This window comes from Pongo abelii, chromosome 11 (assembly GCF_028885655.2).
Source record: "Pongo abelii isolate AG06213 chromosome 11, NHGRI_mPonAbe1-v2.0_pri, whole genome shotgun sequence".
NCBI lineage: Eukaryota > Metazoa > Chordata > Mammalia > Primates > Hominidae > Pongo > Pongo abelii.
Window position 1 is genome coordinate 34,497,211 of NC_071996.2, and position 22,402 is coordinate 34,519,612.

Here is a 22,402-nt window from a genome sequence, read left to right on the forward strand (position 1 = left end):
TCGCCACGTTGGTCAGGCTGGTCTTGAACTCCTGACCTCGTGATCCGCCTGCCTCGGCCTCCCAAAGTGCTGGGATTACAGGCGTGAGCCACTGCGCCTGGCCCACAAATGAATCTTTAAAGGCAAAAAAGGGAACAAGGAGTGGGCTGATACCACGTTGTGTACAGAAATTCTTATTGGTTTATGGAAATAACATTTATTAGTGATTGGTTACATTGTTAAGCTATAGGATGTGGGTTATACTGTCCAATGGGACATTAGGTTAATTTATAGCTACTTGTGGCATAAGCAAGTAGTTTCAAGAGATGAATACATAGCTCAAGGGAGAAGTAGGATGTGATTGTTGTCTCCTTTTAATGTCCCTCTGGGCCTGACAGTTTAAAATAACTACATTCCTCAGATAAAAATAATTTTCTTTTCTCACTACTAAATGACAGAAATGGAGACTTCAGAAAGGAATTAAGTATGAGGAAAAGATCAAGAGCCAGCAGGATGTTCAAGTTCATTGAACAAACATTGACTGCCAGCTAGAGAATAGTAAGCACTATTCTAGATGCTGAGGATAATAGTGAAGAACAAAATAGACCAAAATCCTTGCTCTTGTGGAACTTACATTTGAAATTATACAGCTGAAGATTTAGCCTTGGGTAAGACATAGACATAAGGACGAAAAAAGGAATGCCTGAGATGCTCAGGATGGTGCCGAAGCACAGAAACACACTAGGGCTTATGTTACAGCAGTCCAGTGGAATTTCCCTTAAAGACCCAGGGAAAAGATATTAATGGAAGTTAAACTATGTTTTGAGACTAGCTGAAGACAGTCTGCCAGAATTACTTTATCCGTTACAAGAATATCCACAGCTTGTCCTTTAACAGATGGTCTAGAAACAGGTGGTAATAATGGTAACTTAACAAAGTACTATCATTACAATGTTTTAATTCAGAAACCCATATTCATAGAAAAAACTAAGGCACAGTAGAGAGTGGAATAATCCTCAGGATTACATAACAAATTGTAGTCAGAGTAAGAATTGGTATCTAGCTTTCCTGACTCTTAGATTCTAAGAGAGATTTATAATGCTCTTATTTTTTAAGACTATACATCAAATATGTAGGATAAAGAATTCTTAGGCGTATTACGGGCTGATACCCTAAAGAATGCTAATGAAATAAAAAACCAACTGGTGCCGGAACAATGTGATTAATGTCTGCAACCAAATTTCCCCTAAGTAGTAATACCAAGTAGTTGGTTAAGGATTTATTTATTTATTTATTTATTTATTTATTTATTTATTTAGAGACGGAGTCTTGCTTTGTCGCCCAGGCTGGAGTGCAGTGGCGCGATCTCGGCTCACTGCAACCTCCGCCTCCCGGGTTCACGCCATTCTCCTGCCTCAGCCTCCCGAGTAGCTGGGACTACAGGTGCCCGCCACCACCCCTGCCTAATATTTTGCATTTTTTTTTTTTTAGTAGAGACGGGGTTTCACCGTGTTAGCCAGGATGGTCTCGATCTCCTGATCTCTTGATCCGCCCGCCTCGGCCTCCCAAAGTGCTGGGATTACAGGCATGAGCCACCGCGACCGGCCTGGTTAGTTTTCTTTTACTCTGCACAATAGGTTTCTGAATGATTTATTAGAGGTGTTTGATGCTGATAGTTTGAAACTGATGCGATCAATTAAAAATGTTCATTGGTATTGTTTTAGTAGTTGCTAGAATATGCATTCAACTTCACTGAAACGAGACTTAAAAGGTAAGAGGTACACTACATCTCGACTATGGGAGTAAGAAAATTTAATTTCTTCACACCATCTGACCAAGATGTTAAATTACAGAACCCTTTAGTCTTGTTTTTGTTTTCTAGATAGAAATCAGGATGCTGGACAAACCTTTCTCATGGAATAGTCAAAATATTTAAGGAACAAATCTATACAGTTTAATAACTGCCAACACTTGGCAGGGCGTGGTGGCTCATGCCTGTAATTCCAGCACTTCGGAAGGTCGAGGCAGGCGGATCACTTAAGACCAGGAGTACGAGACCAGCCTGGCCAACGTGGCGAAACCCCGTCTCTGCTAAAAAAAATACAAAAATTAGCCGGCATTGGTGGATTGCGCCTGTAGTCCCGGCTACACTGGAAGCTGAGGCTGGAGAATCGCTTGAGCCTGGGAAGTAGAGGTTGCAGTGAGCTGTGATTGTGCCACTGCACTGCAGCCTGGGTGGCAGAGAGAGACCCTGTCTCAAAACAAACAAACGAACAAAAAATTGCTAACGTTTGTGAGGTTCTTATTATATGCCATGAATTGATCTAAGTCCTTCACATATGTAAACTCATGCAATCCTGGCATACACACAAAAAACGAATATGGCAGGTACTATCATTATTGTAGACAAGGAAATCGAGGGCCAGAGAAGTTGAAGTAGCTTGCCCTAGGATGTAGCTTGTAACTCCTAGAGCTGAGATCTTGTTTATATACAAAAGGTTTCAAGAATCAAAAGTACTCCAAGCCACTTTGCGTTTCGGCTGTCATCGAGAAAGGGATATCCAAAGTTTCAGGTTCGCAGTTTGTGAAAGGGAGCCGCCAGCTTTCGTTCTAAGACGGGCGGAGGTTTGGCCACTCCCTCGTCCTTCGCTCTGCCCCAGACACCCACGCTCGCTTTCCTCTTCTTCCTCCACCTCGCCTTACTTCCCTTCTTCCTATCTTCTCTCTTCTTTCGCCTCGCCGCAGTGTGTCTTCGCTCGGTGCCCAGCGCCTCGCATTACTTCCCTTGGCTCGGCCAAGCCACGCTGAATAAGCGCCCACGCGCAGTCCGCCGTCGCGCCTCTATGACGTCACCCGCGCGCCACCGCTTTCGGGCTGGGGACGGGGGGCGGGGCTGCGCGGAGGGCAAGCCGGGGGCGGGGCCGGGGCCAGAGCAGAACTCCGGGCCTCCGCGGCCATCGCTGACTGTGCCGTCCCTTCCCCTCACCCGCTCCACGCCCTCCTGGGCCGAGTGGAGTTGGGTGGTGTCAGGAGCCTCTCCCTGAGGGGCACCGCGGCTTCAGGAGCTGGGCCTCCAGTGCGGCGCGATGTCTGGCGCGGTGACAGCTCTGTGAGTCCGAGGCCGCGGCCGTGGCGCTGGGCGGCTGCGGGGCCTGACCGGTCCGCTCATGGTGCCGCCACGACGCCATCGCGGGGCAGGAAGGCCAGGTAGGCGGGCAGGGAAGGGCCCCGACATCACCGGAGCCCAAACCGGGACGGAGTGCCCACCAGCAGCACCACCTCCTGCCTTTGGTGGCAGCAGGAGCGCCTTGACCGAAACCGTGAAGGTCTCTAGGGGCGGAGGGAGTGGGAGCTGACAGGGGCGCCCGAGTCCTGCGCCCACCGCTGGCAATTGAGGAAGCCGTGCGTGCGCCCTCGCCTCGGCTCCCCGGGGAGGTGTCGCTGCCTTAACTGTCTTCCCCGCTCCAAAACAGAAGGATGATTCCTTTTCCCAGCTGTTTCTTCTAAAATGACTGGATGTTTTGACAGAGGTGGGTGGAGGAGCGTGGAGAATCCTTTTCTTTTACCACTTGAAAAGATTGGAAAGGTGCCTTCAAGACCCACAACAAATCACTTACTCTCCGATAACCAAATTCCATTCCAGGAGATCAGGGACACAAAAGACACTTTTAGAAACAGTGTCTAGACGCTGTCCCCGGGGGTGGATTCCTCTGGATGGAGAGGTGAATGGAGTTCCGTATTTGTGCAACTCAGAGAAGCTATTTTCTAGTAGTTAACTATTCTTAAATGTGCCGTATGTTGTATATTACTCCCCCTCCCTGCCCGCCCCGTATCGCGTATCTCTCTATAATCTGAAGCGTACAGTGGATACCATGAAAGTACTGAGAAAGGTGGCAAGTATGTTTAACACATTTTGGTCCTTTTCGTTGATTTGCTTTCAGTTTGAAGATGAACAGTAAAAAACTATGTGATGAATCTTACCTTGAGTTATTCACGTTTTCATAGCATAATTTCATGGTTGTTTTTAGGGGTGCTGAGTTCTTCACCTCCTTTTAGACTGAGATCTGCCAAGTTTTCCGGCATTGCTCTTGAGGATCTCAGAAGGGCTCTTAAGACAAGGTAGATTCCACATGTTTATCCTCTATGTAACTTTCACACTGAACATTAGCTAACAAATGTCAAATGTTTCTGTTATACTAATTTTCTCATTTTTAATGGTTATTTTCCTAAAATCATCTCTAATGTGATCTGTATTTTCTAAAAAACAGACTGCAAATGGTGTGTGTATTTATCATGAACCGAATGAATTCACAGAACAGTGGTTTCACTCAGCGCAGGCGAATGGCTCTTGGGATTGTTATTCTTCTGCTTGTTGATGTGATATGGGTTGCTTCCTCCGAACTTACTTCGGTATGTACCTTTGGTCCAGGAATGATGTTACATTACAACCACAATGTTACTGTTAACCTGTATTAACTCTAGCCATTACAATCTCCTGCTTTCTAAAAGCAGTATCTTAAATACTATTGAGTTTTTAAAAAATGTATTATTTTTAAAAATAAAATGAATTATTTTAAATGATTCATAAAAAATTCATAAAAAAATGAATTATTGCCACTTGAAGTTAAAACTGAAAGGATGATCTTTTTTATTGTTTCATACAGTTTTCTTGTACCTTTTAGGGAGGGTTACTTAGAGAGACTATGCATATTTTCTTATATTTGAAAGTGTTACTCGTGGCTTTTTTTCTAAATTCAAATTCTTTCTGTAAATATTATTTTCTAGTGAAATAACTGTCAGGATGCAAAACAATGTCACCATTTAGTAGAAAGTTCAGAGTGCTTTTGGACAAATGCGTAAAAATAATGAGTTTTCTTGTATAGGTCACTGTTATAATGCCCATGAGTGGTTGCATCCACATTTATGCTTGCTGACTCAAACCTTATTATAAGGTGCATGGTACACCTCATAATTTTCCTTCAGTTAAATTGTATCTTTACAGTTTCCTTCAGTTAAATTGTATCTTTATTGATGACCTATTGGTAGTAATGTGGCATTTTGAATTTGCAAGCTAGTTTTTCTTTCTACTTGTATACTTCATTCTGCTTGGTTAGTGATCCCTATAAAAAGCAACTTTTATTTTCAGAAGTCGGCATTTCAACTTCTGTGTTGCAATTTTAAGGCGAATGTACAGCAGGAAACTGGCATTTATAAAATGAACCTAATTTTCAAAAGAAGCAGTTTAATACTCAGGTCTTCTCATATTGTAGCTAAGTAAATATTGACATTGTATCCTATGAGTATATAAGTTTTTTGTTTTTGTTTTTTTTTTTTTTGAGATGGAGTCTTGCCCTGCTCTGTCGCCCAGGCTGGAGTGCAGTGGCGCGATCTCGGCTCACTGCAACCTCCGCCTCCCAGGTTCAAGGGAGTCTCCTGCCCTGGCCCCCTGAATAGCTGGGATTACAGGCATGTCCCATCACGCCAGGCTAATTTTTGTATTTTTAGTAGAGACGGGGTTTCACCACGTTGGTCAGACTGGTCTCAAACTCCTGACCTCGTGATCCGCCCGCCTCGGCCTCCCAAAGTGCTGGGATTACAGATACGAGCCACTGCGCCTGACCAAGTATATAAGTTTTTATGCTTTTCGGAATTAATCTCTGGAATCTAATAGGCCATATATTTTTCACTTTAAAACTCTTCTATAACCTTTTAGATGAACATTTTGTACTTTTACCTCAAAGAAATGTCTTTGATATTGACAGGGAACTAAACCTATATTTTAAATTTTATTTTCATTTAAAATAAATAAGTTGTTTTTATTTATCAGTTAATAAAATTTAGGACAAAATAGCACCTGGTTAAATTATAATTTAACCATATCTAAACAAAGTAGAAAAGAAAAAACAATTTGTTGTTTGTGGTAATCATTTCACAATGTATACATATATTGAAACACCATGTTGTAAAAAGTACATATATTTGGTGTTTGTCACTTGTACTTTAATGAAACTGGAGAAAAAAACTCAACTTATCTTTATTTTTTTAAAGTAAAATATTTTAGTAAGAGGATATTTTTTAATCTCATTATTCAAGAATATATGTAATGTCTCTACTTCTTCAACCAGATATGCTCATTAAACTTTGGAGATAGGGCCGGGTGCAGTGGCTCACACCTGTAATCCCAACACTTTGGGAGGATCAGGTGGGCAGATCACCTGAGGTCAGGAGTTCGAGACCAGCCTGGCCAACATGGTGAAACTCAGTCTCTACTAAATACAAAAATTAGCTGGGTGTGGTGATGGGCGTCTGTAATCCCAGTTACTCAGGAGGCTGTGGCAGGAGAATCGCTTGAACCTGGGAGGCAGAGTTTGCAGCGAGCCGAGATCATGCCATTGCTCTCCAGCTTGGGCAACAAGAGTGAAACTCCTTCGCAAAAAAAAAAAAAAAAAAAAAAAAGAGAAAAAACAAACTTTGGAGATAAAATGTGTATTTCAAAAAGAAAATCAGTCTTTTTATTATGGATATTTTCTAACATACACAAAGTAGAATATTATAATGAGTCTCCATGTATTCATTACTTACCTTTAGCACTTAACCAAATTCGCCAACCTTATCAACCTGTCCTCAAAACTTTTTTTCCTGGCGCATTTTAAAGCATATTTTAAAGCATATGTCACATGCCATTTCACCCACAATTTCTTTCCTATTTACTTTAAACTGAAAAGGACTTTTAATTTTCTTAAACATAATCACTATGCCATTAACATAGTTAGCAAAATTAACTAATTCCTTAAGATCATCTGATATCCAGTCCATGTTCAGTTTTCTCCAGTCTAGTTTTCTCAAGTGGTGTCAAGGACTATTTTTTCCCGTTAAGTTTGTCAGGATCTAAACTAAGATCACGCACTGCATTTGTGATATCTTTTATTCCTTAACTGCATCTTCCCTCCTTTTTTTTTCATACCATTAATTTGTTGGAGAAACTGGGTCATTTTTCCTATTGGATCTATCACACATTCTGGATTTGGCTGATTGTTTCCTTGGGGTATCATTTAACTTGTTATTTTTCTCTTATTTCTTGTAAAGTGGTAGTTAGGTGTAAAGTCTTGATTTAGGTTTAGTTTTCAGAAAAGAATACTTTGGGGTACTGAGTACTTCCTGTAACATTCCAGCATGACATACATAATGACTGCAAGTCTCACTTTAGATGATGCCAATTTAAGTACCATAAAGTTCCTCATCAACTTTTAGGTAATAGTTGAATATCCACATTTCAGTTGTCTAGATAAAGTATTTCATTAGGGGTTGCAAAATGGTGATTTTTTTTGAGTTATTCCCTCTGTATTTATTAGCTGGAATTCTTTAAGTCTGTTTAATATGGACTTATTAATCTTTTTTTTTTTTTTTTGAGATGGGACAGAGTTTTGTTCTTGTCACCCAGGCTGGAGTGCAATGGCGCGATCTCAGCCCACTGCAACCTCCGCCTCCCAGGTTCAAGCAATTCCCTGCCTCAGCCTTCCGAGCAGCTGGGATTATAGGCACCTGCCACCATGCCCAACTAATTTTTGTATTTTTAGTAGAGACTGGGTTTCACCATGTTGGCCAGGCTGGTCTTGAACTCGTGACCTCAAGTGATCCACCTGCCTTGGCCTTCCAAAGTGCTGGGATTACAGGCGTGAGCCACTGTGCCTGATATCTTATTAATCTTTAACATTTTCTTTCTACCACAAGATGCCCTGGGCCCATCTTGTACATTTTCTGCTGCATACCTGGATTTGGCCATTTATTGTAGGAGCCGTTGTTTCTTTTTTCTTTTTTGGGGACAGAGTCTCACTCTGTTGTCCAGTCTGGAATGGTGCAGTGGCATGATCTTGGCTCACTGTAACCTCTGCCTCCTGGGTTCAAGCGACTCTCCTGCCTCAGCCTCCAGAGTACCTGGGATTACAGGCGGGTGCCCCCATGTGCTGCAAATTTTTGTATTTTTTGTAGAGACAGGGTTTCACCATGTTGGCCAGGCTGGGCTTGAACTCCTGACTTCAAGTGATCCACCCGCCTTGGCCTCCCAAAGTGCTGGGATTATAGGTGTGACCCACTGTGCCTGGCCAGAGCCATTGTTTCTTTTAGTGTAAAATGGCGTGGATCACCATTTACGTCCTAGAGTTGCACTTTCCTCCTGGATTGTCATTTTTTTCTATGCCTTTTTAGTGGATACAACTAGGAATTTTGTTAGGATATAAAAAATTGTGAGTTTATATTCACAATACACTAAAACAAACGAAAAAAAAAACAGTCTCCCTTGGGAAACGTCCATAACCTTGAAATTTATCAGTCTCCTTTTGGTGCTCCCATGGCATCCTGAACCCCTCTCTTGTTACTTGGCACATTATGCTGTCTTCTCTTCATATATATGTCTCTTCTATTAGATGTTAAGCTCCCCAAGGGCAGGATAACTTCGCTTACTTCTCTTTTGTTTTTCTTTATGAGATAGGGTCTTGCTCTGTTGCCCAGGCTGGAGTGCAGTGGCTTGATCATGGCTCACTGCAGCCTCAACCTTTGTGAACTCAGGGGATCCTCCTGCTTCAGCCCCCCAAGTAGCTGTGACTGAGGGTGCACGCCACCACGCCTGGCTAATTTTTCTATTTTGTTGCAGAGACAGAGTTTTGCCATGTTGCCCAGGCTGGTCCTGAAATTCTGGGCTCAAGCAGTCTTCCTGTCTTGGTCTCCCCAAGTGCTAGGATTATTGGCTTGAGCCTCCACGCCTGGCCCTGTCTTACTTTTCTTTAGCTCCTAGTATAGGCACTGTTTCATCGTAGGTTTCAATGAATGTTAAACCAAACTTATTTTAGCAGGTTGTTGCTGCTTTGTTTTCTGATATCCTTTTGTATGCAAGGTAAATACAGTATTCAGAAATGAATCTAAAATATTTTTGTAATCCCTTTGACTTTTTCTTTCCAAGTGAACTTCTGAAGAGTTAAAAATCATGTAGTCACTTTATTTTGGAGATGAGTAATAAGGTTTAAGGTCATCTCAGAGTTGTCTGTGTAACTTTTTCCTCTACAGTATGTTTTTACCCAGTACAACAAACCATTCTTCAGCACTTTTGCAAAAACATCTATGTTTGTTTTGTACCTTTTGGGCTTTATTATTTGGAAGCCATGGAGACAACAGTGTACAAGAGGACTTCGCGGAAAGCATGCTGCTTTTGTAAGTTTTTAATTTTAACTGTCTGTTAGGAAGGGGGTATAGATATATTTTTTCAAAGTTTAAAGATGTATTCGTTTCTTTAAGGACAGTCATATGTTAAGTTGTTCAGTTAAGTGAGTGAAGATGATATAAGAAAACCGCTCTTGTCCAGAATTTTAAATTTATTCTTCTAATTAAGTAGTATCAGAATATTTTGTGAGAACTCTTACTCCATGACATTTTCTGAGTTGATAAAAATTGTTGAATTAGCCCAAATCAATTAATGTGGCGATGAAGATGAAAGTAAGGAATAAGAAGAATATCAAGAGTCTGTCATTTGCAGATTGGATGAGTATCCTCTAATTGTTAGGTGGATTCTGGAAGCAAAAAAATTCAAAGTTTTATGTATTAAAATGAAAATATCATATTTCCAGACATATTTTAGATGTTTGGCTAATCAAATTATATTCTTTGATTGATGTAATATAATATGCTCATTCATAGTGTTGAAAGAAATATGAGTTTATATAATGATATATCTTCCTTATAGAAGTAGAAATTTTGAATTATTGAGAATGATGAATTATAAGACTTTCTTATATTAATCCTTTTAAAAAATTCTTTATTATGTTAAAATATATATAATGTGAAATATACCATTTTAACTATTTTTAAATGTATACTAGTGGCATTAAGCGCATTGACTTTGCTGTACAACCATCAGCTCCAGAATTTTTCATCATCCTAGACAGAAAGTCTGTACACAGACTTAAAAATAACCTCTATTCATTCTTCCCTCCAAACCCTAGTAACCACTGTATTATTTTCTGACTCTATTAATCTTTTTCTTTCATGTGTATTATTTTTTGTGGGTTAAAATAGTATTGTTTCTTGTCTTATCTAATAAGTACATTCTTTTTAAAATTATTGATTTATTTTTAGAGACAGGGTCTCACTTTGTTGCCCAGGCTGGAGTGCAGTGGTTTAATCACAGTTGGCTATAACCTTGAACTCCTGGGCTCAAGCAGTTCACTTAGTCTCTCAAGTAGCGAGTACATAGCCACGCAACACCACACCCCACTAATTTTTGTATTTTTTGTAGAGACAGTGTCTCATTATGTTGCTCAGGCTGATCTCAAAGTCTGGCCTCAGGCATTCTACCGTCTTGGCCTCCCAAAATGTTGGGGTTACAGACCTGAGCCACTGCACCCAGCAGTCAGGGGCTTTCAATAATTGTTTTTTAAAGCTGGGCTTGGTAGCTCATGCCTGTAATCCCAGCACGCTGGGAGGCCAAGGCAGGCAGATCTCTTGAGCCTCAGGAGTTCAAGACCTGTCTGGGCCACAGTGGCTCATGCCTCTTATCCCAGCACTTTGGGAGGCCAAGGGGGCGAATCATGAGGTCAGGAGATCGAGACCATCCTTGGCCAACATGGTGAAACCCCGTCTCTACTAAAAATACAAAAATTAACTGGGCATGGTGGCGTACTCCTGTAGTCCCAGCTACTCGGGAGGCTGAGGCAGGAGAATTGCATGGACTCGGGAGTCGGAGGTTGCAGTAAGCTGAGATCGCGCCACTGCACTCCAGCCTGGTGACAGAGTGAAACTCCATCTCAAAATAAATAAATAAAAAACAATTAAAAACAATTTTTTTAATTTAGGTGAAGCCTGCAAATGTATACTCATGTAGACACACAAATTTAGCTTACCAAAAATATGAGTATGTATTTTTTTACTTTGCAAAAGTAATACATATACATTGTAGAAATTATATGTACATCATAATATATGTAGGGATAAATTGTATGTGTATTAGCATAGGTATATTGTTGAAAATTTAGAAGCTACAGAGAAACAAAAAGAGGAAAATAAATTCTACCATTCAAGGAATAACCACCGATAATATTTTGACATATATCCTGCCATTCTTTTCATGTGTGTATTTTTTATTTTTTACAAAAATGGAATTGGGCCTGGTGCGGTAGCTCATGCCTATTAGTCCAGCACTTTAGGAAGCTGAGGTGGGTGGATCACTTGAGGCCAGGAGTTTGAGACCAGCCTGGCTAACATGGTGAAACTCTGTCTCTACTAAAAATACAAAAAAGTAGCCAGTCATGGCAGTGCACTCCTGTAATCCCAGTTAGTCGGGAGGCTGAGGCACGAGAATTGCTTGAAGTCGCGAGATGAAGGTTACAGTGAGCAGAGATTGAGCCACTGCACTCCAGTCTGGGTGACAGAGTGAGACTGTCTCAAAAAAATAAAATGAAAATGAAAATGGAATAGTTTCTTTTCAAGGTTTATCCATATTGTAGTGTTTCTGTACTTCATTCATTTTTTGTTGCTGTTGTTGAGACAGAGTCTCACTCTCTTGTCCAGGCTGGAGTGCAGTGGCGTGATCTCGGCTCACTGAAACCTCCACCTCCTGGGTTCAAGTGATTCTCCTGCCTCAGCCTCCTAAGTAGCTGGGATTGCAGGTGCCCGCCACCATGCCTGGCTAATTTTTGTATTTGTAGTAGAGACGGGGTTTCACCATGTTGGTCAGGCTGGTCTTGAACTCCTGACCTCAAGTGATCCACCCACCTCGGCCTCCCAGAGTGCTAGGATTACAGGCGTGAGCCACTGCGCCCGGCCAAATAATGTCATTTTTAAAGCTTTTAATTCTTATTGCTAAATTACTGTCTGTAATGGTTGCATTAATTCTTATCTCTGTTAGCAGTATATAATTAAACCCTTGTTAAATACTCATTAAATCTCATGATTGAACCCTTACCAACATCCCATCATTTGCCAACTTGACAGGTGAACAATGATAATAGCTTGTTTAATGTGCATGTTTTTGGTTACTTTTTCATATATTTTTTGGAAAGTAGAACTCTTGTGTGTGTTGTCTGTGTCTTATTTTTCTACATTGACTCCCTTTTTGTTATTGATTTGTTAGGGTTCTTTTACAGCATGGGCTCTAGTGTTTGAATCTTGTTCTATCACTTGCCAATTTTTGACCTTGGACAAGTTTTTTAACCTCTTCAGACTTTCAGCAGAGATAATGATAGACTAGCTGTGGATATGAAATGAAATCATACTTACATAGCATTAGTGCAGTGATTCTTAAAGTGTGATCCAGACCTTGAAATTCATTCAGGGTTTTTTTTTTTTTTTTTTTTGACATGGAATCTTGCTCTGTGGCCCAGGTTGGAGTGCAGTGGGGTGATCTCGGCTCACTGCAGCCTCCACGTCCTGGTTCAAGCAATTCCCCTGCCTCAGCCTCCTGAGTAGCTGGGATTACAGGCACGTGCCACTGTGCCTAGCTAATTTTTGCATTTTTTAGTAGAGATGGGGTTTCACCATGTTGGCCAGGCTGGTCTCAAACTCCTGACCTCAAGTGATCAACCCACCTCGGCCTCCCAAACTGCTGGGATTACAGGTGTGAGCCACCATGCTTGGTCTCATTCAGAGGTTTTTGAGGTCAAAACTAATTTCATAATAATACCGAGATGTTTCCTGCCTTTTTTTTTTTTTTTTTTTTGAGACGCAATCTTGCTGCCTAGGCTGGAGTGCATTGGCACAATCTTGGCTCACTGCAACCTCCACCTTCAGAGTTAAAGTGATTCTCCTGTTTCAGCCTCCCAAGTAGCTGAGATTACAGGCACGTGCCAACACTTAGCTATTTTTTTGTATTTTTAGTAGAGACAGGGTTTTACCATGTTGGTCAGGCTAGTCTTGAACTCCTGACCTCAAATGATCCACCAGCCTTGGCCTGTTACTTGCCTTTTTAACTAACCCATCCCTCCTTTCCCTACTTAGCTGAAATGTTATAATAGTGTTGTGAAAAGGGCATAAGCTTTGGTTTTAGACTAACCTGGGTTTTAATCCTGACTGTCAGGATTAAAAATCTCTCAGCCTCAAATTTTTCATCAATAAAATGAAGATAATACCTACCTCACAATGGTGAATATGTGGCATTAGCTGCTATTATTATTAGTAACAGTTTTAGTCTTATAGGTTGATTCTGGATTTTTGCTTCTATTTATTTGAGTTATGTCTGACTAGTCCTACAGTATAATGTAAGTTTCATTGAATTTTGTATCTTGTTATCTGTATTTAGTTCACAGATGCTGAAGGTTACTTTGCTGCTTGCGCAACAGATACAACTATGAATAGTTCTTTGGTAAGTGCTTCTTTTCTTGTCAGGAATGGAGAGGTGGGGTTGAGCCATGGTAGGAAAAACTGAAACAGTTTTGATGGCAGCAAAGCTGTATTACAATATAGATATGGCTCAATATTGGGTGCCCATCATGAGGATTGTAATCTGGTACTTTTTTTCTCCTTAGGGATACCTGGGGCCTAGAGGTAAGCAATTTAGCTGCCTCTGAAGAGAGAGGGAAAGGGGAAACTGGTTCAGGAGTGAAAATAGTAAAGGACAATCCTTTGTTACTAACCAACTTTTTCACTTCATGCACATTATTACTATCATTTAGAAACAAATATTTTTGACACTGAGACTATATAGGCAAATTATTCGTTTGTTCCACAGATTTTTTACAGTGACAAATATGTGTTAAACACGTTCTAGGCTCTGAAGATACAGCTTTGTTTTAGTGTGTGAGTGTGTGCGTATTTGCGAGGGGACAGGTAATAAGCAAGTAAAGTAATTGACATAGTCACTTATTTTAAGTATTTGTAATCTAGTTGGAGAGGTAGTATATAAAAATCTGTTTTTTTAAGATGATCACTCAGGCATCTCTTTTTTTATTTTTTATTTTTAGATTTCTTTTTAGAGACAGGGTCTTGGTCTGTTGCCTCGGGTGGAATACAGTGGCACAATTATGGCTCATTGTAACTTTGAACTGCTGGGCTTAAGCGATCCCCTTGTCTCAGCCTCCTAAATACAAGCATACTCCACCACTAACTTTTTATTTTTACTTTTTAGAAACATGGTCTTGCTGTGTTGCTCAGGGTGGCATCTCTTTAAAATGTATTTTTAACAATACTTGTATTCTTTCCAAACGTGGCATTTTATCTGAGAAAAATTTTAGTTACTTTAATAGCAATTTGTGAAGCACTGGCTTGGTGACCTTATTCACAGCACCGTGTTTTGTTTGTCTCTCTGTTTTTTAGAACTACAGTGGCATGCAGAGTAGGTTAATAGGTACTATGAAGAATTTTTTTTTTCCTGGGATCTTAAGCATCAATAAAATAACTTAATATCATTTGTCTCTATCAGTACAGAGGGCAGAGTTGAGATGGCAGCCTGCTCTTCTGACTACTCTTGTACTAATTCTTACTATTATCTGTAAGATGGATATGTCAAATTGCTCTAGGCCAGATGCTGTATTGAAAACTTCAGTATAACAAAGAGATTATGTCTATTTCCAGACCCACTGTCCCTTCATTTACTGATTTTTTTTTTTATTGGTAGAGCGCTGTACCAGGAGTTAAAAGAGAAATCAAAGAAATAAAAAAAGTTCTGTTAATTTTGAAGAATTAGCCTAGTTGGAGATTTGTACCTTAAATATAGATCATCTGAAGAACATTTGCAAAAACAGTTGAGGAATTTATAACTACCTAAAAATATGGACCTTTGGAGCATGGTTAGACAAACCTGGCTTTAATTCTTTTGTCTGCTACCTGATTACTTTATATCTCAGCTTTATTCTCTAAAATTATAAATATTATTATTATTTTGAGATGGAGTCTCGCTCTGTCACCCAAGCTGGAGTGCAGTGGCGCAATCTCAGCTCACTGCACAACGTCCGTTTCCTGATTTCAAGCGATTTGCCTGCCTCCACCTCATGAGTAGCTGGGATTACAGGCACACACCACCACGCTCAGCTAATTTTTGTATTTTAGTAGAGATGGGGTTTCACCATGTTGGCCAGGCTGGTCTCGAACTCCCGACCTCAAGTGATCTGCCCGCCTCAGCCTCCCAAAGTTCCGGGATTACAGGCATGAACCACTGTGCTGGCCATATTCTATAAAATTATTGTGACGACTAATGAGAAATATACATTTAACTGCTCTAGAGTTGGTGCTCAATCAGTAAGAACTGGTAAGTAGTAGCTATTTTGTGTAAAGGTCTTCAAGAATTTTAGTTTTTTATTGAGTTTTACATAATAAGAGGAGACAATTTAGTAAATATAAATACATACTATATACCTGGTTATCAGTTTGTTATCTGCCTTGCCTGTTACACTGCATGATCACTGAGGAAGAGACTGCTTTTATTCACCCTTATATCCCCAGGACTTAGAACAGCGTCTGACCTAGTAGGAGCTCAATAAGCATTTGTTAAATGAATGAAAAGGAATGAGAGATAATCTGTTAGCTGAGATGGAATCTGTTAGCTAAGAAAGAGATATGTTTTTATGACATTTAAATATTAGATATCATAATATGCCAATGCTGTTATATTACATTTCTAAACTGTAAACTGATTCTTTTCTGTCATTGTACCTGTATGGATCTGTTGAATTTCCTTTTTTAAGTCTTGAAAATTGCTGTTTAAACTTGATGGCGAACAACCATGTTTTAGATGGTATCTGTGTCTACGTACTATCCGTTTAAATTTTAACCACTACGTTAGCTTTTATATTTGTTGTTTATATTTTTTTTTGTTACATTCCAGAGTGAACCTCTGTATGTTCCTGTGAAATTCCATGATCTTCCAAGTGAAAAACCTGAGAGCACAAACATTGATACTGAAAAAAGTAAGCAAAACTTGGAAATGGGTAGAAAGTTTACCTTTATTCAAGCCACTTCAGAACTTAGCGATGATGTGGGTTGACTGAAACACGTAGCAGTTCTGCTCCATGTGGTGTTGGCTCAGCCTATAGTCTTCTAGAAGTTTGACTGGATTGTGAATCTAATATAGTATAATCATTTTGTATTATTTCAACTGGAAATAATTTCCAAATACCAGAAATCTCTATGGTTTCATCATATATATGTATACACACATACACACATGCATCACACACATATATATATATCTATATTAACAAATAATATCCTCTTAAATATGCCCTCGAAGAGCCTGATAGCAAATTATAAGAGTTTTGCTGGTTCTGTGAATTTAGTAAAGAATGCCACCTTTAACATAAGGTGCAGTATTTATCCTTAATTTCCCTTGCAAGGAATGGACCTATAGAGAATTGTTCTGCATGCTTGCCCAAGAAACTAATTCTTGTAAATTGGGTATGCATGAGGAAAAATACAAATAAAGTTTTACTAGAAATACTAAAATAGTAATCAAACTAAAATCCTGAAATACGCAGTTGTATATATACAATACACAATTGCAGAAAACTTGTTTGAATATTGGTCTCATTTTAAACCTTTTACAACATTTTTGTAAATGAAATCATTTTTCCTTTTAACTCTTTTAAGTGAACAAAGTTGTCTCTTTTTGGTTTACTTGGACTGTCTTACTCTGATCATAGATGAACTTATACATTTATCAGTAAATTAAAACTTGTGACTTTTGTTGGAGAGGAATTATTTAATTATTTCATATTATGCTTTTCCTTTTAAGCCCCCAAAAAGTCTCGTGTGAGGTTCAGTAATATCATGGAGATTCGACAGCTTCCCTCAAACCATGCATTGGAAGCAAAGTTGTCTCGCATGTCATATCCTGTGAAAGAACAAGAATCCATACTGAAAACTGTGGGGAAACTTACTGCAACTCAAGTAGCGAAAATTAGCTTTTTTTTTTGCTTTGTGGTAGGTCTTTTTATGATATGTTTGCATATGATGTTTGAAACTTGAATTTTAAGACAGTATACATACCAACAATATAGGATTGAAGTGTGAGACAATTAGGTTGTTTAATCATGACTTTAAACTCTGCTATTTGATACTTGTAGGAAGTTAGGGTATCAAAATTAATAAATGCTTGATATACCTCAAAGAGTTAGAATTCAATAAGTCCTATAACACTTCAGCTATTTACATATGTACACAAACTTATGAACACACACAGGTTGGGAAGTTCTTCAGAATTTAGCATTGCCTCATGGTCAAAATTATGAATAGAGTTATTTTACACTGTGATATATGTATATACAAAGGCTAGTAAATATCCAGATAAGAGTTTACTCTATGCATTGATTTTTTTCAAATAAGTCTTTTGCAGTTTTATATTCATATAAATGAGGTTAAGTATTATTTTGTCAAGTACTCAGTATATTTCTACAGAATTTCTGGTTGTATTATTTATAGTTTCTTACTTTTTAAAGATAGAAACTGAAAAATGTGCTTAAGATTTCACATAGAATAATGATGGAGTAAATAAAGTATTGTTATTTTGGGCTAAGCTGGGATTAGAGACTTGTCTGAGTTAGAACTCTAACATGTAGAATTTAAAGAATGAATTTCTGTGATATTTTATGTATACATCATTGGAAGTAGCCTAATCCAAGGTTTTTAAATATGAGCCTTTAAGATTCAAATTTGTACTGAGCATCTTAAAACCCTAAACAATGAAATGCTAATGTCAATGTTATTAGCCTGATTATAAAATGTTTTTAATGTCATGATTTTGCCTTTCATACTCATTAAATAGCCCATTTTTCTCCATTCCTTGGCTCTATTAATAACACTATTCTTTATAGCAGATTTAAAGATATGTGCAGATAATAGCCTTTTTAAGAATTAATTTTTGGAATTATAATAAAGTATACATAAAATATACCATTTCGATCTTTTTTTTTTTTTTTTTTTTAAAATGGAGTTTCGCTCTTGTTGCCCAGGCTGGAGTGCAATGGCACGATCTCAGCTCACCACAACCTCTGCCTCCTGGGTTCAAGCAATTCTCTTGCCTCAGCCCCCCGAGTAGCTGGGATTACAGGCATGCGCCACCACACCCAGCTAATTTTGTGTTTTTGGTAGAGACAGGATTTCTCCATGTTGGTCATGCTGGTCTCGAACTTCCAACCTCAGGTGATCCCCCCTGCCTCAGCCTCCCGAAGTGTTGGGATTACAGGCATGAGCCACCGCTCCTGGCCCTGATCATTTTTAAGTGTACAATAAGTGGCATAAAGTACATTCACATTGTTGCGCAGACATCACCCCATCCATCCACATAATTTTTTCATCTTCTAAAACTGAAACTATCCGTTAAACAATAACTCCTCTTTTCCACCACCCCCAGCCCCTGGCAACCACTATTCTGTTTCTGTTTCTATGGATTTGACTACTCATAAGTTCCTCATGTTGAGTGGAATCATACAGCATTTGTCTTTTTGAGACTGGTTTATTTCACTTAGCATAATGTCCTCCGGGTTCTTCCAGGTTGTAACTTGTGTCAGAATTTCCTTTCTTTTGAAGGCAGAATAATATTTCATTGTACAGATATACCATCTTTTGTTTATTCATTATTCTGTCAATAGACGCTTGGGTCACTTTGACCACAAATTGTCTTTAAAAAATAGCAACTTAAAATACATTGTGAAAGCAGAGAGCTAACAGATAATTTCAGTTTTATAAGATGAAAAAATCTGGCCAGGTGGGGTGGCTCACACCCGTAGTCCCAGCACTTTGGGAGGCTGAGGTGGGTGGATCACGAGGTGAAGAGATCGATACCATCCTGGCCAATATGGTGAAACCCCATCTCTACTAAAAATACAAAAATTAGCTGGGCATGGTGGTGTGCACCTGTAGTTTCAGCTACTCAGGAGGCTGAGGCAGGAGAATCGCTTGAACCCAGGAGGCGGAGGTTGCAGTGAGCCGAGATGGCGCCACTGCACTCCAGCCTGTGACTGAGCGAGGGTCTGTCTCAAAAAAAAAAAAAAAAAAAGAAAAAGAAAAAAATCCTGTGGATGGATGGGGTGATGGTTGCACAACAATGTGAATGTACTTTATGCCATTAACTGTACACTTAAAAATGATCCAAATGGTATATTTTATGTATACTATAATTTCAAAAAAAAGTTTTTAAAAACACTATTATCTGCACATACCTTTACATCTGCTCTAAAGAGTAGTGTTATTACATAACAATTTACGTAGTACCTTTCTCTCAGAGTTTTAAGTTAGGAAAACATTTGCTTTTTCCAAGGAAGGGAGATAGTTCCTTTTAACAGACAATAAGCTGTGTAACTCAGGGGCTTTCCTATTGCCTCCCTGCCTTTTTGCCTACAGATGAGTTGTGTGCTCACCTGAAGTAGCTTTCTTCCTTTAAACTGAAGTTTCTGATATAATCATCATGTTCCACAGCCAGCTCCCACTCCATTACCCATTTAATCTGGCTCTTATCTTTTTACTCTTGTTTTAATTTTTACCGTATGCAATTGGTCCTTGAACAGCATGGGTCTGTATTGCGCAGGTATGCTTACACACAGATTTTCATCTATCTCTGCCACACCTAAAACAGCAAGACCAATCCCTTCTCTTCCCCAGCCTTCTTACACAACATGAAGATGACGAGGATGAAGACCTTTATGTGATGGTTCATTTCCACTTAATGAGTAGTAAATATATTCTTTCTTATGATTTTCTTAATAGCATTTCTTTTCTCTAGCTTACTTTATTATAAGCGTATAGTATACAATACATACAACATACAAAATATCTGTTTATCATTACTTATGTTATTAGTAGGGTTTCCAGTCACCTGTAGTCTATCAGTAGTTACATTTTGGGAGAGTCAAGAGTTATAGCAGATTTTTTATTGCCTGAGGGTTGTCCCGTAATCCCCATGTTGTTCAAGGGTCAACTATAGATGCTTTTATTATACATCTCCTTTGAAAACTGGGTAGCATATAATTAATACATTTTAGTCCTGCCTGACACTCATTTAAAACAAGCAAACAGAGATCCCAACTAATAAAATAACATGAATATATGAGACTTTAAACTATTTTTATTACATATGTAATTATCATACTACAAATCCCAAAGATTTTCTTTTGATTTACATAGCAGAATATTATTAATCAAGTTAACACTAAAATAAAGGCATTTCTTTGGGAAGTCAGAGGAATATAGTCCAGACATACAGTTGGCCCTCCAAATCCTTGAGTTTTCCCTCCTTGTATCCAACCAACTACAGATCAAAAATAATGAAGGTGAAAAAATAGAAGAATAGCAATACAACAATAAAAATAATAGGGATTAAAAAACAATAGCACAACAACTATTTACATTGTCTTAGGTACAAGTAATCTAGAGACGATTTAACATATATGGGAGGATGTGTGTAAGTTGTATCCAAATGCTGTGCCATTTTATGTAAGGGACTTGAGCGTCTTTGGATTTTGATACCTTTGGGATTGGGGTCCTGGACCCAATCCCCTGCAGATACTGAGAGAAAACTAGCTTTTTGGAAACCTAGCTTAATATAATGATAAGCTTTAGATAAGGTTAAGAGCAGTGCTGTTCAATAGAAATATAACATGAGCCTCAAATGCAGGCCACAAACATAGTTTTAAATTATCTAGTAGATACATTTAAAAAAGGAAAAGGAAACAGATGTTATCAATTTCAATATTATATTTATATTTAGCCCACTATATGTAAAAATATTATTTCAACATGTTATTGATGTAAAAATTATTGATGAGATAGTTTACATTATTTTTTGGTACTAAAATCTTCTAAACCCAGTATGCATTATATTTAAAGCACTTTTCAATTCAGACCAGCCAATTTCAATTGCTCAGTAGCCATGTGTGGCTAGCGTCTAATGTATTGGACAGTATAGATCAAAAGGAGTTAATGATTACTGTATTTGCCAGTCTTCTTTGAATATCTTTTGTCTTACTAGGTTTTTTTTTTCTGTAAAATATAATTGAGGTGATACTGGCTTTATCAAGAATATCTCTTATTACATATCCAAAGTAAATGAAATCAGTATCTCGAAGAGATATCTGTACCTCCATGTTTATTTTACAGTATTCATCATAGACAAGATATGGGAACAACCTGAGTGTCTATCGATGGATGAATATATATAGTACATTTTCATGGCTGAACATAATGTAATATTATTCAGCTCTAAAAAGAAGGAAATCCTGCCATCTGCAACAACATGGACAAACCTGAAAGACATTATGCTAAATGAAATAAGCCAGGCATAGAATGTCAAATACTCACAAATATGATCTCACTTATGTATGTAGAATCTAAAAAAGAAGGAAAGAGTAGAATGGTGGTTGCCAGAGAGTAGAATGGTAGGGAAATGGGGACGTGTTGGTCAAAGAGTACATTATTTCAATTATAAGATGAATAAGTTCTGGGAACTAACGTATATGGGGACTTCAGATAACAGTACTATATTCTTGTAATTTGATAAGAGCAGATTCTTAAGTGTGTTCATCACATATACACACAGAAAAATGGTAACTATGGGTGATGATGGATGTGCTAATTAATTTGACTATGGTAATCAGTAGACAATGTCGTGTGTATATTAAATCATGTTATATACCTTGAACATACACAATTTTTATCAAATATTAACGTTTAATGCAATTTAAAAATGAATTACTAATGAAATTATGAAATATATTAATTATTTGCTATAATTATTCATAAATGGTTGTCCTCAACTCTGAAATAATGAAGGGAGACGTTGCATGGACAATTTTTATTGGAGGATGGTTGAGACGGGTCTTCTTTGGTGATGAGGGTGCTGTGGAAACAAGAGCCAGAGAATGGAGTTTGGGGAGAGGTAGAGAATGGGAAGGTTATTCTGGAAAGAATTCACAGCTAATGAAGGATTCTTACAACCTTTGAATGCTTCTTATCTAAGTGATCTGTTTTTTATTTATTTACCTTGCATTAGCATGGACCAGTGAGGTTGTCTGGAAAATAAGCACAATATTTAAGTATAAAAATAGTAAGAGAAGTGGGTCAAGAAAGCTAATAATCACTCTGTGAGCATTATCTGCTCATGGAGAAAATCTTTGACAGATAAGATTAAGGGTAGAATCTTCTAGCACTTCATTGGCATGCAGATTGTGGCTTCTCTTGCCATATATGTTTGATATTGCCCATCAATTGTTAACTTGTTTTATCTAGATAGGCATGTGAAATTATCTAGGAAATCAAAGGATTGCAGATGGAATCAGAACCACATTGCCACAGTTTCATTCTGGCTTTAGCCTTGAGTACAGTATGGACTGAATGGAGACTACTAGGCTCTCAGCCATCTGCTGCGTTCTGGTAGTGCTCTACAATCATGTGTCTCTACTGCTTCTTTGCAATGTAAATACTAATGTAAAACTACTCAGTCACAAGCTCTGAGAGA

General features: G+C 38.5%; 1 protein-coding gene across 9 annotated transcripts in view; it reads left to right on the plus strand.

Annotated features, from left to right (window-relative positions):
- The first annotated feature begins 1,621 nt into the window (after positions 1 to 1,621).
- SLC35F5 (solute carrier family 35 member F5) overlaps positions 1,622 to 22,402 on the plus strand; it is a 44,259-nt gene continuing 23,478 nt past the window's right edge. For 4 of the 9 annotated variants that reach the window (XR_008522592.2, XR_008522594.2, XM_054548727.2 and 1 more), the window contains exons 1-7: positions 1,622 to 3,186; positions 4,008 to 4,098; positions 4,248 to 4,389; positions 9,040 to 9,183; positions 13,262 to 13,324; positions 15,782 to 15,863; positions 16,688 to 16,875. Coding sequence is in view for 6 of the 9 variants with exons in the window: in XM_054548727.2 (XP_054404702.2) it covers positions 3,147 to 3,186; positions 4,008 to 4,098; positions 4,248 to 4,389; positions 9,040 to 9,183; positions 13,262 to 13,324; positions 15,782 to 15,863; positions 16,688 to 16,875 (750 nt within the window). In the remaining 3 variants the exon portion in view is untranslated. 9 annotated transcript variants of the gene reach the window in all.